The 19,862-nt window shown below is 45.7% G+C and overlaps 1 protein-coding gene across 1 annotated transcript in view; it reads right to left on the bottom strand.

Annotated features, from left to right (window-relative positions):
• Positions 1–19,862, bottom strand: part of FBXO43 (F-box protein 43) — a 30,689-nt gene continuing 10,827 nt past the window's right edge. Inside the window, exons 5-8 of the mRNA XM_062189864.1 lie at positions 11,346–12,828; positions 6,417–6,519; positions 479–682; positions 1–379 (exon numbers count right to left, since the gene is read on the bottom strand). Of these exons, the coding sequence (XP_062045848.1) occupies positions 131–379; positions 479–682; positions 6,417–6,519; positions 11,346–12,828 (2,039 nt within the window). The 3' untranslated portion in view covers positions 1–130. The remainder of the gene's footprint in view (positions 380–478; positions 683–6,416; positions 6,520–11,345; positions 12,829–19,862) is intronic.

Here is a 19,862-nt window from a genome sequence, read left to right as displayed (position 1 = left end):
TTAGAATATATACAAGACAGGAAGTAAATCATCATCTGTTATTAATGGGAAGATTGGCATGTGTTTAAAATAGTCATAATTTCAAGTGAGAAATGCATCGTGGGGAGTGCTTCTTGTCCACTTAGTCTCTTTAGAGGCGTTTTAAATTCCGCTTACTCTGGGCACTTCCTGGGACAGCGTCTTTTCTATTTCTTGCCTTTGTTGTTCCTCTACTACATTCTTCAGACCCATGATAAGCACACAGACACAACACACAAAAGTCAAAACCACAGGCCATGCGGCTACACAGTCCCCTTTTCTTATACGGCTGGTACTTAGCAGGGGACTGGCACCGTGGGCAAGGTTTTAATGCTTCGTCAATAAAAAGTGTTTTGGCAACCTGCAGTAAAAGCACACACACTAAATCCTCCGGGCTCACAGGTAGAGTCACTTTATTTCTGTCAATGTTTACTTCTGATAACTTAGGACAAATACTCACCTTAACATATTCCTCCTGCTTACTACTGGAGTGAACAACGGAAGAGCTTGCTATGGGTGTCAAGACTTCTCCCCAAGGAGATAATGTTGGAACTTGTTCTTTCTGAGAACCGGGAGTCCTAGCCTGTGCTTGCACTGATCTTAAAGCTGAGCGATTTAAAAGATGAGCCCGCGTGGCAGCATCCTCCACATTTAACACAGCCCCCTGTGATAGAAGCCGAGAGTCAACACCGTAACATCAAAAACATTCCAGAATGGCTTTGCAGTGCACATAGACTGAAGTGGAAACGATGTTATATCACCAGAATTTTCTCTTTTGACTATTCCTTTTTAGAAAAACAAAGCCAAAAATATTTTCTCACCGAGCATGAAAAAGTCTAAGAAATATAAAAATTAAAAAATGAAAACTATAAATTCTAGCTTTATGTTTGCATGATCAGTATTTCTCCATTTATTTCCAGGCTTGGTTCAGCAAACTTTTCCCAAAAAGGGCCACATGGTAAGAGTTCTGGATTTTTCAAGCCATATAGCTACATTATTCAACTTTTGCAGTTAGAGAGAAAACAGCTATAGACAAAACATAAAATAAGGAGTGAGGATGTGTTCCAATAAAATTTACTTTAAAAACATGGATGATATCAAAAAGATTTCTGTGCTTGCCTGTTTACTGCTGCACTATTCAAATTAGGCAAGAAAGGGCACCAACCTAGGTACCATTGACACATGAATGGATAAAAAAAATAGGTGTATATATACATACACACAGTGGAATACTATTCAGTCATGAAAAAGAATGGCATTTTGTCGTCTGTAGCAACCTGGATAGAACTGGAGGACATTAAGCAAGTCAGGTATAGAAGGACAATTCCTGCATGATGTCACTTACACGTGGAAGCTAAGGAGTTAACCTTACAGAAGCGGAGCACAGAGCAGTGGTTCCCAGGGTCTGGGGAGTGTGTGGAGGACCAGGGATGGAGAAAGGATGGTTAACAGATGCAGGGGCACAGCTGGAGGGGAGGAGTAACGTCCAGTGTTCTAGAAAGCACAGTAGGATAACCATGGTTGACAACAATGAAGAAAGTACTTCAGCACAGCTGGTAGGAGATGGTGAGTGCGCCTAACACACACAGAAACACAATAACCATCCCAGGGGCATACACATGTACTGAACTGTCACAACGTGCCTGATGAATAGGCACAACTGCCACGTGTCAATTCAAAACAGAAGTGTGTTATTTTAAAAACCCACAGGCAATGGACAGGATTTAGCCCACAGAGCAGTCTGTAATCCCTGTTTTAAAGCAGGGTCTAAGAAGAGGGGAGTCTTTACTGCAGGCTATCATGGAATTCTTTGAAGGTTTCTCACCTTATGGACATGTCAGAAGAACTAGGGCATTGCTTAGATGGTGAAACCCAATGTCTTGGGCTTATTTTTGCAAACAACCTGGTGTTAATTCACTTGAACAGCTTTGCTATTTGAAAAGGAAAAAGAAAAAAAAAAAAAAACCTCTCACCTGTCCTACATTCATACATTACTAATATTCAGTCAAGAAATGTGCTTATTAGGAGCTGGCACTGTGGTACAGCAGGTCAGGCCGCTGCTTGTGACAGCAGCATCCTGTATCCCAGTGCCTGTTCCAGTCCCAGCTGCTCTGCTTGCCATCAGCTTCCTGCTCATGTGCTTGGGAAGGCAGCAGATGATGGAGTTCCTGGCTCCTGACTTTGGCCTGGCCCAGCCCTGGGTGTTGCAGTCATTTTAAGGAGCAAACTAATGGATGGAATCCCTCTCCCTCTCTCTCCCTCTCCCTCTACCTCCCTCACCTCCCTCCCTCTCTCTGCCTTTCAAATAAGTAAATAAACACACATTTTTTAAAAAAAGAAATATGTTAATTATCTTGACTGGATAATGATCTCACAATTTACATGTTTATCATAACAACACCTTAAGTATATCCAATTTTTGTCAATTATACCTTAATAAAGCAGGAAATATTTACATAATTAAAAAGATAAAGGGCTGGTGCTGTGGCCTGCATCACAAGCATTCCATATGGGCACCAATTCCTGTCCCGGCTGCTCCTCTTCCAATCCAGTTCTCTGCTATGGCCTGGGAAAGCAGTAGAAGAAGGTCCAAGTGCTTCTGCACCCACATGGGAGACCTGGAAGAAGTTCCTGGCTCATGATCAGTCTAGCTATGGCCATTGAGGACATCTGGGGAGTGAACCAGTGAATGGAAGACTTTCTCTCTGTCTCTCCTTCTCTCTCTCTGTAACTCTACTTCTCAAATAAATAAATCTTTAAAAAATATATATATATAATTTTTCAATAGAATAACCTTTTAGCCTTCTATTCTCTTAAGGTTGGTAATGGAGGAAAAGAAAGACTTTTTCAAAACAAATTGACCTTCTTAAATAATTATCAGGAAAAAATGCACTATGGGTCAATTTCCTCGCATGTCTACCTACAGTTGTGCTTACTCTCCCTTGAGAGTCTCCTTTTGCCACAAGTGCTCCTGACTGTGGGGAGAGCTAAGACATAGGAAATTACAGCAGCATAAGTATGAGGGTACTGCAAAAGGTTTGTAGGAAATTGAATTAAAAGATAAATTTAGGTACAAAATTTTGAAATCCATGCACATGAAGGTTCTTCAAAAATTTCATATATTGCACATTATGAAAACATTAGGCAAGGATTTCAAATGTTTTTGCTCCAAAACAAACTTTTTTTAAAAAAAATTTTTGTTTCAATCTTTAAATGATTCTATTTGTACAGTTAGCAAGTTGAGAGACAGACAGAGCACCCATCCGCTGGTTCACTACCCAGTTGTCTTACGGCCGGAGCTGAGAATCAGAAACTCAATCCAGATCCCCCACATGGGTGCAGGAACCCAATTATCTGAGCCATCACTGTACCTCCCAGGGACTGAATTAGCAGGAGGCTGGAGTCAGGAACTGAACTCAAGCTTTTTAACAGGGGACTGGGGCATGTATATTAACTACTAGGCCTAATGCCCAACCCTGAACTTATCTTTCCTTTTTTTTTTTTTTTTTGTTTGTTTGAGCAACAGAGAGAGATCTTCTGTTTACTCATTTACTCCCTAAATGGCCACAACAGCTAGGGGTAGGCCAGGCCAAAGCCGGGAGCCCAGACCTCAATCCAGGTCTCTCATATGGATGACAGGGACCCAAGTACTTGAGACAACATCTGCTGCTTCCAATGGAGTGCATCAGCAAAAAACCAGACCAGTAGTACAGGAGCTAGGACTTGAACCAGGCACCTGGATTTGGGATGTAGATGTGTCTTAAGTAGTGACTTAACCACCATTCCAAACACCTGCCTCCTAATTGTATCTTCTAATTCCATTTTCCATGAATTTTTGAAGTACCCTCATATAAGAAATGAGGTTAGCCAGCCATGAAAATTACACAATTAGCAGTTTTTAAATATGTGCCTAAGTATACTAGGCAAATAGTGGGCCTCCGAAATTAAAATACAGCTGGGCATGAGTTCACTCAAGAAGCTTTCAGTGACATATGTAGATGTGAGGAAAATCATCAGACCACTTGGTTTCACAGCTCTCTGCTTTGGTTAGTGATACCTGGGGCCAGTTCGGGTGGCAAGCAGCCAGTCTGTCAGAATAGCAGGGCAAAGGGCCCCGGAAGAATGTCTCTGAGGCTAGGGAGGAACAGGTAGGACGCGTGGTCTGTTTACACTCACACAGAGGAGGCTTTCCATTCCGGTGGGGAATAGGAGATGAGTCGGGGATCGGTGCAGAGGAAACACTAAGCAAAACAAGAGAAAAACTTGGGCAGTTATCCTTGTCTCCGGGGGAAGAGGAGGGAGGTTAGCCAGGAAGGAAAATGTAAGCAGAGTAGACAGCATGTTTCCGTCACGGAAAAGCCAGGAGGATTGCCACAGTCTTAACGATGTCAGCAGCTAATCGCCGGCCTTCCCAGATGCTGTAAGTATATAGTCAGGAGATAGGAGCCTGGAGACAGAGATGGGGCTGGGGAGGCAGCAGGAGCAGCAGTAGTGGTAGGGAGAAGTTGGACGACTAATATAATTCCCCTGTAGAAAAAAAATAGCTGTAAAAGCATGTTATTTACCAACATGGAGATAAATATTAGGAAAGAAACAACCATCGAAAAGGTGAAAGCAATTGCCTTGTTGGACCGAGAATAGGAAGAGACAGGGGGAGAGAATGGCTTGTGTTAGAAGCCTCACAATCCAATTTGATTTTTTTAAGCCATGTTTTTGTATTACTCTGAAAAATGTTTTAAAAAGCAAGCCATAATAATAATAATAAGTTAAAATAGGGAAAAAGTATAATCCTTTAAGAAGTTGAGTTTTTTTAAGTCATGGCTAGGATATGAGGATGGGACAGTTTATCTAGAATTGCCTGAGGGGTTGCCAATATACCCACATGTTTCTTCCTTGGAGCATTAAGAAGTGTATGGAGCTAAGAGAGTTTAAATATTAACAAGTGCTTGCTTAAAAATGTTTTTAAACTCTGTCCCTAGCACGTAGGGCAGCGCTCTGGAACGCTGTGTTAACAAGGTGGTTAATATATCATCTACATTGCCAGAAGCTCCCGGAGCCCACTGCTGCAGCAGTGCGTAGACTGGCGCTCGCAGTCAGTTGTCCTGAGCAACATCGCGGTGAGAAGGCAAGTCTTTTCTTCAAAGTAAAGAGGAAACTTGGCATTGTAATAACGGCCACCCCTAACATTCCATTGTCCTGAGAAGCCCATCTGCCTGTTTCCAGGTGGTCACTTTGGTTTGTGCCCTGTGTCACCTGCACTGTTGTATTTAGTCACATTAGACATGTACTTCCACTGTCATTAAGTGCTTTTTACTACAACAAGAATAAGGTAGTGAAATCAGCAAACTGGTGCCTACAAAAGGTGGAATCTACCATCAAATTGGGGGCACCAGGATCATGAGGTGCCTGTGACACAAAGCTGCTCCCTCGGGGCACAAGTTCCCAATGCTCCGCAGGTAGTAACCTGCTGTGCTCACTCACCTCCAGGCCTGCGCGTGTGCTGTTCCCTCGGCTGAAGCACTCTTCCCTGTCTTCTTCGCCTGGCTAACTGCAACTCATCGCTTGGGTCCCAGCTGAGCCGCACTTCTTCTGATGCCCAAGTCCCAGTGCAACACTCCTTTGAAATGTCCGATAGAATGCTGGGCTTCCCCCGACCATGCCTGTATTGTCGTCACCTGTCTACGTGTGTCACTCCCTGGATATGAGCTCCAGGAGAGCAGGGAGCAGGGATCACATCAGAAATGTATGCATTGCAGTCTGACAAACTGGCTCAGTTACCCACATGTGGAATCCACTCAAAAGTCCGGGATGAGAACGCCAGCATAGGCGTTTGTCCTAGCAGATAAGAGGCCACTTGGGATGCCCACATCTCGTATTGGAGTGCCTGGGTTCAAGTTTCGGCTCCTCTTCCAATTCTAGCTTCCGATTAATGCACTCCCTGGGACATAGCAGGTGGTAGCTCATGGACTTGCATCCCACCCACATGGGAGAGACCTGAATTGAGCGCCTGGCTCCCATTACACTTTGCAAAGTGAACCAGTGGGTGAGAGGTCTCTCTCTCTCTGTCTCTCTACCTCTCAAATAAATAAATACTTTTAACAGGTATACAAGTATCCAATTATGCATAGGACTCAACATGTCATTGGTATCCAGAGGCTGCCAAGAGTGTATAAACTTAAACAGCAATAAAACCCAGCCAAGATCTTCCAGGCACTAGGTAGTCCATTCTACTTTTTAGACTAGGTGGAAATGGAATTTAGAACAAGAGTTTGTGAATGAATGTTTGCTCAATATAAAAGGTTAAAAGATAACAGGAAAAACCAAATTAGGTTGCCCAGCAATGTGGAATGATGAGATATTTACACAAATCCATTCCAAAGAAGTATTACATACATTACCTCAGAACCTGTTTTCAGTTGTGTGATATAAAATTTCCTCCTCCAGTATGCTTTTTTATCTTGAACAATAATTTCACGCCAATTTCTGCTGACTTTCCAAACACTAAAACAAAAGGATCAGTCCTTATATTGTATATATTTCAAATAAATAGCATTTTTGTGTATGGTAATTAATAAGAAAATTTTTTTAAAGTTTAGGCAGTAGGGGCTAGACAGTAAACTTAAATTTTGCCTAAAATATGACTTAATCAACATTGTTGCTTCATGCTGACTCGCCAGATGAAAAGAATTGCTATTAACTATTTAATTAATTTATTTAAAAGGCAGAGTTACAGGGAAAAAAAGGGAGAGCCAGAGAGAAAGAGATCTTTCACCTGCTGTTTCATCCCCAATGGCCTCAATGGCTGGACTGGGCCAGGCTGAAGGCAGGATCCAGGAACTTCATCAGGGTCTCCCATGTGGGTGCAGGGGCCCAAATACTTGGGCCATCTTTACTGCTTTCCCAGACATATTAGCAGGGAGCTGGATCAGAAGTGGAAGTCAAGACTTGAACCAGCTGCCCATATGGAATGTCCTTGTTGCAGGCAGTGGCTTAACCAGCCGCACTACAATACTGGCCCCAAAAATTCATATTTCAGCATGGCATTGGTAGGTGATTACTTTATAAATGGTCATTTAGACCCAATATGAGTCCAATGGAAGACTGATAAAGAGGATTTAACTTCAAATGTGACACTAAGATGAAAAATCTAGAATGCAAAATGCAGCAATTATCATCTGTGGAGAAGATTTTTTTTACAAGATTGATTTATTTATATGAAAGAGTTGCAGAGAAAGGCAGAGGCAGAGAGAGAGAGAGAGGAGAGAGAAAGTCTCCCATCTGCTGATTCACTCTCCAAATGGCCACAGTGGCCAGGGCTGGGCCAGGTCAAAGCCAGGAGCCAGAAGCTTCATCCGGGCCTCTCATGTGAGTGTAAGGGCCCAAGGTCTTAGGCCATTCTCTGCTGCTTTCCCATGTGCATTAGCAGGGAGCTGGACTGAAAGTGGAGTAGCTGGGACTCGAACCAGCGCCCATATGGAATGCTGGCACTGCAGGCAGCAGCTTTACTCGCTACGTCATGGCTCTGGCCCTTGTAGAGATTTTTAAAAACAATGCTCCTATTCCTTTTTTGTATTTAACAAATATCTGCAATGTTGATCAAATAAATATAAGCAAAATTTATTCTTCAATGGGAGACCTAATTGCCAAATAAATACTATTACGAGGGCTGGGCGTTAACAGCAGCCTACACCACTGCTTGGGAGGCCCACATCCCATGTTGGAGTGCCTGGGTGAGCCCCATTTGCCTGTTTCCTGCTAATGTGCCTGGGAGGCAGCAGATGATGGAACAAGTGCTTGGGTTCCAGACACCCATACGGGAGACCCAGCTGGCATCTGGGCTCCTGGCTTCAGCCTGGCACAGCCCTGGCTATTGCAGCCATTTGGAGAGCGAACCAGCAGATGGAAACTCTCTCTCTCTGTGTGTCATTCTGCCTTTTAAAAATAAATATTTTTAAAATAAATGAACAAGTACTGTTAAGAAGAGCACCACAAAGTTTCTATTATTCAAACTGTATGAGAAAGAAGCAACTAAAGAAAAACCACAATTTTTATCCAGTGATCGCTTATTTATCAATAATGTCTACCATATTAATTGCATAGGAAAAAAAGTAATCCTTCAACAGCTATCTAGCCTTTTTAAACACACTAACAAATTCCTCCAAAGGAATAAAGGCAGGAAAAGACTGAAAAGCAGAGGGACCAGTTACGGCGGTGACCATTGAGTTGTCAACACCAAAGCTCTCCCAGTGAAGGCCACTTCTGTTGCCACTGCCTCTCTTACGGCTGATGCTTGTGTGCTTTATGTCAGAGAGAGAAGGAAAGGAGTGGGCAGAAAGTCAACAATTCATGAGAAAGAAATCCACTATAGCATTGATTCTACTCAATATTCTCCCTAGCTATTTCAACTGACCATCATCCCTCATACGACCAACAGCACTGCCAGCATTCTGGGTACTCTATGTCTAGAGGGTTGGAATATGACTGAATCCCAACTGCTCACATAAGTGAGCACCCACATTTTTAATTTTTAATTTATTTTTATGATTTATTTATTTGAAAGGCAGTGTTACAGAGAGGTAGAGGCAGGGAGGCAGGGAGGCAGGGAGGCAGAGAGAGAGGGAGAGAGGGAGAGAGGGAGAGAAGGAGAGAAGGAGAGAGGGAGAGAGAGATCGTCCATCCGCTGGTTCACTCCCCAGATGGCTGCACCAATCTGAAGCCAGGAACCAGGAGCCTCCTCCAGGTCTCCCACACAGATGCAAGGGCCCAAGGACTTGAGCCATCTTCTACTGCTTTCCTAGGCCATAGCAGGGAGCTGAATTGGAAGTGGAGCAGCTGGGACTCAAACTGGTACCCATATGGGATGCCAGCATTGCAGGCAACAGCTTTACCCTCTATGCTACAGCACCAGCCCCCACATTTTTAATTTTAACCAGTCTGTATATAAATACTAAAGCTTATAAAAATAGCATTCCTATATCTCAATTGTAGTCTTCAGAAGATTTATCATTTGATCATTTTTAAAAAGCATAAACATATGGGTGCACTAACCTATTATCCTACTTGGGTTACACCAAATACATTCCCAACAATCTATTCCAAAATTTACACCATAAATAGGAGCTTGTGGGAAAATCCTGGATTAGAAATCAGAGAGCTCGGGGCCAGCGCACAGTGGGTTAACACCATGGCCTGAAGCGCTGGCATCCCATATGGGTGCCGGAAGGAGACCCAGCTGCTCCACTTCCAATCCAGCTCTCTGCTGTGGCCTGGGAAAGCAGTAGAAGATGGCCCAAGTCCTTGGGCCCCTGCACCCGCGTGGGAGACCCAGAAGAAGCTCCTGGCTCCTGGCTTCGGATTGGCGCAGTTCAGGCCATTGCAGCCAATTGGGGAGAGAACCAGCGGATGGAAGACCTCACTCTCTCTCTCTCTCTGCCTCTCCTCTCTCTGTGCAACTCTTTCAAATAAATAAATAAAACCTTTAAAAAAAAAAAAAAAAAGCTCAATTGTAGCCCTAGATCTACTCCTATCCTCTTGAGAGGCTGCTGGCAGGTCACTTAACCTCTCTGAATCTTAGTTTCTTCACCTGTAAAACACAGTGATTGGACCAGAAATTTTAGAAAGCTTCCAGTTATAAAATTCTACAATTCTGTACAACATCCCCCAGTTACTAAATGTGGGGTGGGTGTGGGGAGATGAAAGAAGAAAAGATTTTAGCGGAAGCAGTGGCCATAAGAACAAAGACTGTGAACTAACTCTTGACGTACACCTGGCACGAAAGAGGTTCACTAACTCCTCGCATGTTCTCCCCCCAACCATCACATTGCAGAAATCTTGTCCCATGTGACTTTGCTCCTTCCTGGCCATGACATTCTCAGGGGTCTTGTCTCCTGGTAGTCTTGCAGCTCCTCCAAATTTCCAGCATGAACAATCACAATTGAGTCTTTTTAACAACAGCCCACCCTCTGCTCCTAAATGTCTTCAGTTTCTCTTTAATTATGTAGCAGCATTCAATCTACTGAACTATCTGTGAATAAAAATTCTTCAGTGTCCGGTTTCTTGAAATTCCCCAAAGTAATTAACTTCCCCTGCCATGTTAGCAATCAAAACGAAATAATACTCATGCATATTCCCTTGGTCTCTGGCCAAACCCTCAAATGAAAGCTAACCATTGTTCCTGGGCTCTAGAATGTTGATTGAATAATTAAGTGCTAACCTTTGTATGTTGCCATTTCTCAGTCACCACAATGTTTTTCATTATTTCTGGCCAAGTTTCATAACCTTAATACAATTTGCAGCTGACAATAGATGTGGACTATTAAATAAATCATTAAACAATTTCTGTGGAGTAAAGCTTGCCATCTTGGAAATGTAAAGTTCAACTTTTAGGACCGGTGCTGTGGCATAGTAGACTAAGCGTCTGCCTGCAGCGCCGGCTTCCCATATGGGCACCAGTTCCTGTCCTGGCTGCTCCTCTTCAGATCCAGCTCTCTGCATAGCCTGGGAAATCAGTGGAAGGTGGCCCAAGTGCTTGGACCCCTGCACTCACATGGGAGACCCAGAAGAAACTCCTGGTTCCAGGCTTTGGATCAGCCCAGCCCTAGCCATTATGGCCATTTGGGGAGTGAACCAGCGGATGGAAGAGCTTTCTCTCTCTCTCTCTCTCTCTCCCTCTGTCTGTGACTCTACCTCTTAAATAAATAAATAAAATATTAAAAAAAAATAAAGTTCAACTTTTAGGCAATCTATTCCCAGATGGCAGTGATTAAGATCTTTATCCAGGAAAAATTATATTGGTGCTTTTAAACAGAAAAAAAAAAAAATCACACTAGCAAGCTCCATTAGAAAGTTCAGTGAAACTGCCTTTCACCTCGTGTTAAGACAACCAAAGGTAGAAATAGCAGAATAAACAAACAATACACCAAGATAATCAGTCAAATCACAGAAAAAAAAAACTCTACAACTTAAAAAAATGATAAAAGGGACTGGCATTGTGGTGCAGTGAGCTAAGCTGCTGCCTGTAACATAGGTATCCCATATTGGAGCACCGGTCCTGGTCCCAGCAGCTCTGTCCCGTCCAGCTCCCTGCTAATGCACCTGGGAAAGCAGCAAACGATGAACCAAGTACCTGGGCCCCTCCCACCCTGTGAGTGACCTGGATGGACTTCTAGGCTCCTGGCTATGACTTGGACAAGCCCCAGCCATTGTGGCGATTTAGGGAGTGAACCAGCAGATAGAAGACCTCTCTCTCTCTCTCTCTCTCTCATCAACCCCTCCCCCCCCCCAAAAAAAAAGATAAAAGGTGTTTTTTTTTTAATAACTTCTCTTACCTGCATAGGCTCTCTGCAGTCAAGGAATCTAAAACCATAGCAAGAATATGCTTTAAATTTCTATATTTTAACTCTGTTAAGATGTCCAGCTTTTCTATACCCATTTTCTTGCCAATCAGTCCTGCAAGAACGCACTTCAGAACAGCTATTTTACCCCCATCCCTTTCTTCTAAGAATTCATGGGCACCGTTCTGCTGGAATCTTTTCCTTTTGCTTCTCATAAAGAGCTCGTGCACTAGTTGCAAGGCTGGCGTCTTGGATAAAACCGTGAAGCTTGATGACAGTTCCCCACTCTGGTCGCTGCACGGCTGACTCTCGGGGAGGTCTGACCCGGCCGCTGCTCTTTCAGAGCTGGAGCCCACGCCCTGCCCTTCCTCCTCCGTCTCCGACTGCGAGCCTTGCTCCCGGAGGGTGGACAGTCTCCTTAACCTGCCAAGGCGTCGTGACTTTCGAACGGTGTCCCCTGCTTTGAGAGTTCCTCTGTGCTTCTGAAGTAGTTCCTGGAAAGAACCCTCCTGGTCAGAGAGGGAATCTTCTGACTTATCCAAGCTAAGCGAGTTAAAGCCGCTGTCTTCGGGTGTTGAAATGTCCCCTCTCACCTCCGTTGAAGGGGAGAGGGTGCCACGTGCGTGGAATTTAATGCCGGCCACAAGATGACTTATTGGCGTCACAAATATGTCCTCATCTGTCCCACAGGTGCCTCCGCTGCCGGAGGAGCCCAGCAGCTCAGGACAAGTATTTTCATCCACACTTAAACTGCTGTCGCTGAAGTCGTAGGAAATAGAGTCTTTAAAATGATTTCCCTGGATGGGCGATAGGCAGTCCACTTCAAACAGGCTGTAGTCATCTTTGGCATCATCGACTGTGGAAGTCTTTTGGTGAGAAAAAGCTAGTCTCAGGTTCTGACTGTTGGACGTCACTTCCTCTGTCTTTAAAGTGCTAGTGATCGCCAGGGGGCTATGCTTGCTCTGCCTTGGAAGACCAGAAACACTGCCTGGAACAGGGTCTTCTAAGTGGGGAATTTGGCTGATGCCACTCTCTAGAGAATGACTTTGTGACTCCAACTCCCCCTGTAGGGGAGGGAAGGATACATGCAACCGTCTGGGCAACAGACATTTTTTCCTGCTGACTTTGGGAGTTTCACACAGTTCTGGGGACTCACTCCCTTCCTTCGCAGGGAAGATACATCTCTTTCTTTGAGCGGGAGTCTCTGATGGATGGGCTAAGCCCCAGCCTGAAGGTGCAGGGTGCTCATGGATTAATGTTGGGCCTTTCTCCTTCTTCCTCCCAAATTCTTCATCTGTGTCATCGAAGTGGCAAGGTTTGAAGGACTCCTTGTAGCTGCTATCTCGAAATGAAGATGTAGAAGACAAGTCTCTGAAGCTGGAGTGCCTGAAGCTGTCTGTGGGAGAGTCCACCTCATTTCCTGCTCCAGCGGTGGCTTGGCCGGAGTGTCTTTGGGACATCTCCAGAATCTCTGTTTCTGCAAAATGAAAACAAATCTAGTCTTCCTTTGAAAAACAGCCAGGAAGCTTGCCCCAAAATATATTACTGATTTTGAGTACAGGTAATATTGGAAACTTGCATGACAACTTTTTAGTTTACTTTAAAAAAAAAATCTACTCTACAATACACTGATGTATATGTTATGTAAAATATTTCAACATAACAAAATATTCACTGGGGCTGGTGCTGTGATGCAGCGGGTTAAAGCCCTGGCCTGCAGCACTGGCATCCCATATGGGTGCCAGTTTGAGTCCCAGCTGCTCCACTTCTGATTCAGCTACCTGCTAATGTGCTTGGGAAAGCAGTGGAAGATGGCCCAACTCCTTGGGCCCCTGTACCCATGTGAGAGACCTGGAAGAAGCTCTTGGCTCCTGGCTTCGAATCAACCAGTAGATATAAGACCTCTCTCTCTCTCTGCCTCTACCTTTCTCTGTAACTCTTCCAAATAAATAAATACATTAAAAAATTTTAAAAATGAAAACAAGGCCGGCACCGTGGTTCAATAGGCTAATCCTCCGCCTTGTGGCGCTGGCACACCGGGTTCTAGTCCCGGTCAGGGCACCGGATTCTGTCCCGGTTGCCCCTCTTCCAGGCCAGCTCTCTGCTGTGGCCAGGGAGTGCAGTGGAGGATGGCCCAAGTGCTTGGGCCCTGCACCCCATGGGAGACCAGGAGAAGCACCTGGCTCCTGCCATCGGATCAGCACGGTGCGCCGGCCGCAGCGCGCCAGCTGCGGCGGCCATTGGAGGGTGAACCAACGGCAAAAGGAAGACCTTTCTCTCTGTCTCTCTCTCTCTCTCTCTCTCTCACTGTCCACTCTGCCTGTCAAAAATAAATAAATAAATAAATAATTTTAAAAATGAAAACAAAATTTACTGAACCATAATCTAAGTAGTATGCACAAGCATTTTCTTCAATTACTGCTAGAAAGAAAAAAACCTAGCAACTTAATTTTAAAAATATTTTATTATCTCCTGATTTTAACAGTACTAAAGCAAATAATTCAGTTCTAATGCTCTAGCTTATTTGGTCTGGCCTGTATTAGTCAGTTGGATATCCTTTCAAAGTTCAGCGATATAGATAAATATACTTTAAAATCACTGTATGCTGAGGCCAGCACTGTAGTATACCATGTTAAACTTCTGCCTATGACACTGGCATCCCATATGGGTGCAGGTTCAAGTCCCAGCTGCTCCACTTCACATCCAGCTCCCTGCTAATGTGTCTGGGAAAGCAGTAGCAGATGGCCCAAGGACCCTGCACCCATGTGGGAGACCCAGATGAAGCACCTGGGCCAGCCCTGGCCATTGTGGCCATCTGGGGAGTGAACCAGCAAATGGAAGATCTGTCTTGCCTTCTCTCTCTGTAACTCTGTCTTTCAAATAAATAAATAAAAAGCTAGTTCTTAAACACAGCTTTGGAAAATGTGTCAAATAATGGTTGCTCCCACTAGCTCTACCGGCAATCAGCATGTGTGTATTCATGCACACGTATTAGGTCTGCCGCAGAAATCCAGTCCCCATTCAAAAGGTCTGAATTCCCAGGCTGAACACTTTTCAAAAGGACTCTCTGAAGGTGGGCATTCGCCTTAGTGGTTAAGACTGCTGCCTCTGCCCCGTGTTCAGTCTATGAGCCTGACGGCCGCTGTCAACCTCTGTGGGTTTATTTTCCCTGACTAAATTCGGTCTGGCTGCGAGTTCACACCCTGTCTCCTCCCTGATCTGTGCCCCCTTTTTTCCTTACATTGTGGTGCCCTGTGCGAGGAGGGGAGCAGAGGACCTGGTCTCTGGGTAAGAGCTGTGGCCCCCCACACACACCCTTCCTCCGAACTTTTCCCCCTTTCTGAACTCCTTCCCCTTTTGACCCTCTCTGCGCGTCCCTCGCCTTCTCTTTCCTACAACCTTGGTTTTCCCTTCTGACCCAGATGGCTGAGACACCTCTCCAGAACATGTTCTCACTCCCACTTGCATTTCTCATTTCCCAACAAATCCACAGCCAGAGCCTTTTCCAGATCTCATCGCTCCATGCCCACGTCGGACCCAATTCTCAACCCACTGGATTGGTAAGAGAGGTCTCCGTCACCTCAAGTGCACTGGGACAATGCTCATGACCGGTTCATCCCCCCTCCTAGGGCCTGGGGTTTCCCTTGACCTGGGGAAATGCTCATCCATCACAGCTTAGAACTGGGACGCTGGTCTAACTGTGGGGATTCCTTCTCACTCCTCTTAGAGGACTCAGAACTTGGGTTCTCTGTTGGGGTGATTCTCTCTCGGGGAACGCCCTGTAAAAGGACCCTCTTCCTTCAGACCCTATTTTGCTTAATCTATGAGTTCCAACTTTTTTACTTTTATTTTATTTTATTTTTTTGATAGGCAGAGTGGACAGTAGAGAGAGAGAGACAGAGAGAAAGGTCTTCCTTTGCCGTTGGTTCACCCTCCAATGGCCGCTGCAGCCGGCGCGCTGCGGCCGGCGCATTGCACTGATCCGAAGCCAGGAGCCAGGTGCTTCTCCTGGTCTCCCATGCGGGTGCAGGGCCCAAGGACTTGATCCATCCTCCACTGCACTCCCTGGCCACAGCAGAGAGCTGGCCTGGAAGAGGGGCAACCGGGACAGAATCCGGCGCCCCGACTGGGACTAGAACCCGGTGTGCCGGCGCTGCAGGTGGAGGATTAGCCTAGTGAGCCGCGGCGCCGGCCCGAGTTCCAAATTTTGACTCCCCTCTGGCCTGCCTCTTAAAAGACTCAGCAAGCTGGGCCTGAAGGGGGAGATAAAGTGGAGGTGATGAATCCATCTCCGCACTAAAATTTGGCCTTGATATAAATTGGACAATGATACTAATTTGGCATTTTCATCTCAAACTTCTCTTACGATTTTAATAACTCTACACAGAAAAGCAGCAAATTATCAGAGGTCCCCCACATCCCAGCCCTTGTCCTCCTCTGAGGTTGACTTTCCTCATTCCAAGCCCTTGAGCAGGAGATAGACTTGGAGCCTCCTCTCGAACCCTTGACTGTCTCATCTTCCACTCTTGCTCTTCCCTCAGGGGTGCTGCCGCCTCAGGAGCAGAGCCTGTCTGGCTCCCCCACTCCTCCTCACTGGCAGCCGAAACTGCCTCTCTCCTCTTCCTGACCCCCCAGCCCCCCGCCACTCTCTCCTCTTGGGCACCGAAATATAGTGTAAAAGCAACAGAATGTTTATTGCTCTGAAAGCCCTCCCCCCAGGAGCCTTTCTCACATCTCCCTGGGGCCCACCTTATCAGGGTCCATGCGGTGCTCTGCAGCTCCCCAACAAGCAGCCAGAAAGACTCCGCCTGCTGTTCAAACGCAATGAAGCCTGACTTCGACATCCCCACCCCAGCTCCGCCCTCTCTCCCCTAACCCCCATTCTGTCTTCCCTAAAATAAAGTCTTCTTTAACCAGCCACCTCCTCTAATTCCACAAACACTAAACTCCTAAAACCTAACATAATGGAGCCACAGCTCGCATGAAGATGAAACATCCATTCCAGCCGTCTCCAGTAATATATTTGGCGGGGCTAGCGAAGAAAAACCCCAGAATAGTGGTAAGTCCTGAGCAACTTCACTCCAAAGAATGTTCCATGCTTCGCCTTCTTCTATCTTGCCCCCTGCCTTATGTAGTGGCAGCCAAAATCTCTTTGCTAATCACTGAGACTGTTTTGTTGCTCTCTCCTGTAATGTATTATACATGTGTACACACTGTCTGTGTACATGGGAAAATTTAGTAAGAGCTCTGTTTTAATTGGCTTACACTTGTGTTAGATAATCAAGAAATATTTCCAACTACATGTACTCTTAAAAACATAGAAGGCATTGGACCTTTTGGTAAATGTTTCGTAGGTTATTTGACAGTTAAAATTGCTACTAAGTTTTCACTTGATATTAAGCAAGCTGGGAAGCCTGACTTGTCCCCTCATTTCTCTATTCTCTTCAAGATGGAAAACTCATTCTGTTCTGTAGGACTCTCCATCAGGATGTTTGATCTTTAGACCTCATACAAGACACTTTGGATAAGGTGGTCTTAATGTTTTGTCTTACATAAAAGGACATAGCTTTCCTCATGGGCATTGTCTTGTTTCACAGGAAGAATATTGTCATGCCTGTGACCACAAATTCCTAGCTCAGGCCACCAAGATTAGGGACAGAATTGAGTGCCCCTTGGCTGACATTCCTGAAGGCTTCCTCTGTGTTCTACTTTAACAGAGACCAGGAGGAAGAGGAGCGAGGCAGCAGGAGCAATGTAGGGATAGGTGGCAGGCCAATTAATGGCTGCTTTACACAATGATATGTCATCAAGAAGACCCACAAGGCCAGTCCACCCCCAAATGGCACCTGTTTTCGATATGAGGAGCCAGGGAACTGGGCAAGAAGCTGTCGACTCTGTCAGTTCTGCCAAGAGCCAGGTCACAAGAAACAGAACTGCCCTGGGGGTTGAAGGGTCAGAACCACAGACCCTGTTGGCCCCAAGCTGAAAAAGCACTTCATTCTGCCAGCTTCCAAAGTAACCACCACCATCAGGAGGACAGCCTAGGGCCAGTAACAATCAAGGCAGAGCTGTAAACTTTCTTTTAAAGATGCCACCTATTCAATACTAACTGCCTATGCAGGCCAGCTCTCCTCCCAGGCCAGCTAGGTAATGGAAGTCAACAGGGTGCCTTCCCTAAGGAGGTTCACACCTCCCTTATGATGTCTCTTCCAGTGAAGAGAGGGGTCTGGACCTCATATATACCTGGCCAGGCCTTAACACCCACCTGATTATTACCAAGCCCCTCCTGTCAGTTTCTGTTTACCTCTCAATGGGAAAACTCCCTCCTGGTTTGGACAGCACCTTTCTTAGATTCTCTAATGACTCTGTCTTTAGTTTTGGAAACAAAATGGGAGTGTTCTGTCCCTGTGGCAACCAGGCATACACCTGTCTTCCCACTAACTGTCGGGCAGGACTCCTGCTTTCCTATTTTCCCCTTTGTCCTCATTTCATCCATCTTTTCCACCATGGACAATCTCTGATATCCCCTTTTGTCTTCATGATCATAGTGCTCCTGTTTCCACCACCTATAATTAACTAAGTCCAGAGGTTCCTGCAGGAAGGAGTGACTGCTATATCCCAAGCCATCACACAGGAACAACACAAGACTGCTCTTCAATCAATCTGATCTGGAGTACAGATACCCAGTCCTGCATCAACAACCCATATCAGCAGGAAGCAGCCAGAAAGAAAATGGTGCCTCATCTCCTTATCTATACTAAGAGTCAAAATTGATGGAACAAGGACATAAGCCTCAGCCATTCTGGGTTCTTGTTACCCCTGCCTTCTCTCAAGAGACCAGTTCAATCTCACCCCCTGCATTCCTCCCCAGGTTTAGAAGTCAGTGGGACAAAACTTAAGACCAGTATGGAGAAGCTCATAGCTGCCCACTGTCCCCCACCAACTCTAACCCCATAGCCTTTTAAAGGGCCCAGCCTGCTGGGGTCAAGGCCTCTGACACCTGTTCACTCTGTGAGCATGATGGCAGTTGGTCAATCTCTACAAGATTTTTTTCTCTGGATAAATTCTATCTGATTGTGGGGGAAAAAAGAAAAAAAAAAAAAGACTGCCACATCCATGTCACAATACCTGGGCTGGATGCCTGCCTCTGACCCCTGACTCCAGCTTCCTGCTGGACCCTGGGAGGCAGCAGTGAAGGCTCAGGTAATTGGGTTCCTGCCACCTGTGTGGGAGACCTGGATGGGGCTCTCAGCTTGGAGATTCACCTGGCCCACCTCTAGCTCTTGCAGGCATTTTGGGGAGTGAACCAATGGATGGGCACTCTATCTGTCCCTCTTTTGCCTCTCAAAAAAAAAAAAAAAAGACTATTTATCTCACTGCTAAATTATGAACATTCTTCTTTAGCTAGTCAACATGAATCACTGCACCACAGATAGGGGGCTGCTTCAAACTTGGCACGCCACACTTACTCATGCCTTCTACATGGTTTTTGAGACCTAAGCTCCGGTTTCAGACTTGAATTAGCAAATAGACAACTATTTGTCAGGGTAACCACTGTTTATAACACACTTCAAGTTGCAAATAATGAATTCAAATCAATTACTTAAAGAATACTTGGCTGGCGCCGCGGTTCAATAGGCTAATCCTCTGCCTTGTGGCGCCGGCACACCGGGTTCTAGTCCTGGTCAGGGCACTAGATTCTGTCCTGGTTGCCCCTCTTCCAGGCCAGCTCACTGCTGTGGCCCGGGAAGGCAGTGGAGGATGGTCCAAGTCCTTGGGCCCTACACCCGCATGGGAGACCAGGAGAAACACCTGGCTCCTGGTGCGCCGGCCTCAGCTCGCAGGCCACAGCGGCCATTGGAGGGTGAACCAATGGAAAAAAAGAAAGACCTTTCTCTCTGTCTCTCTCTCATTGTCCACTCTGCCTGTCAAAAAGTAAAAAAAAAAAAAAAAAAAAAAAAAAAAAAAACCTCAGTAATTATATGGATAAAGATTAACACTAGGCAATATTTTACTCCTTAACTTTTTCAACAGTATATTCATATTCCTTCTTTATTTGCGGGGCCAGCACTGTGGTACAGCAGGTCAAAGCCCCAGCCTGCAGTGCCGGCATCCCATATGGGAGCTGGTTTGAGTCCAGGCTGCTCCACTTCAGATCCAGCTCCCTAATGATGTGCCTGGGAAAGCAGTGGAGAATAGCCCAAGTCCTTGGGACCCTGCACCCATGTGGGAGACCCGGAGGAAGCTCCTGGCTCCTGGCTTCAGATCGACACAGCTCCAGCCATTGCGGCTATCTGGGGAGTGAACAAGCAGGTAGAAAACCTCTTTATCTGTCTCTACCTCTCCTGTAACTCTGTCTTTCAAATAAATAAAATAAATCTTTTCGGCCAGCGCCGTGGCTTAACAGGCTAATCCTCCACCTTGCGGCGCCGGCACACCGGGTTCTAGTCCCGGTTGGGGTGCCGGATTCTATCCCGGTTGCCCCTCTTCCAGGCCAGCTCTCTGCTATGG

The sequence above is a fragment of the Lepus europaeus genome, chromosome 4, assembly GCF_033115175.1.
Source record: "Lepus europaeus isolate LE1 chromosome 4, mLepTim1.pri, whole genome shotgun sequence".
Classification (NCBI taxonomy): domain Eukaryota; kingdom Metazoa; phylum Chordata; class Mammalia; order Lagomorpha; family Leporidae; genus Lepus; species Lepus europaeus.
Note: the sequence above shows the minus strand (reverse complement) of the source record. Positions and strands in the feature narration are given on the sequence as shown.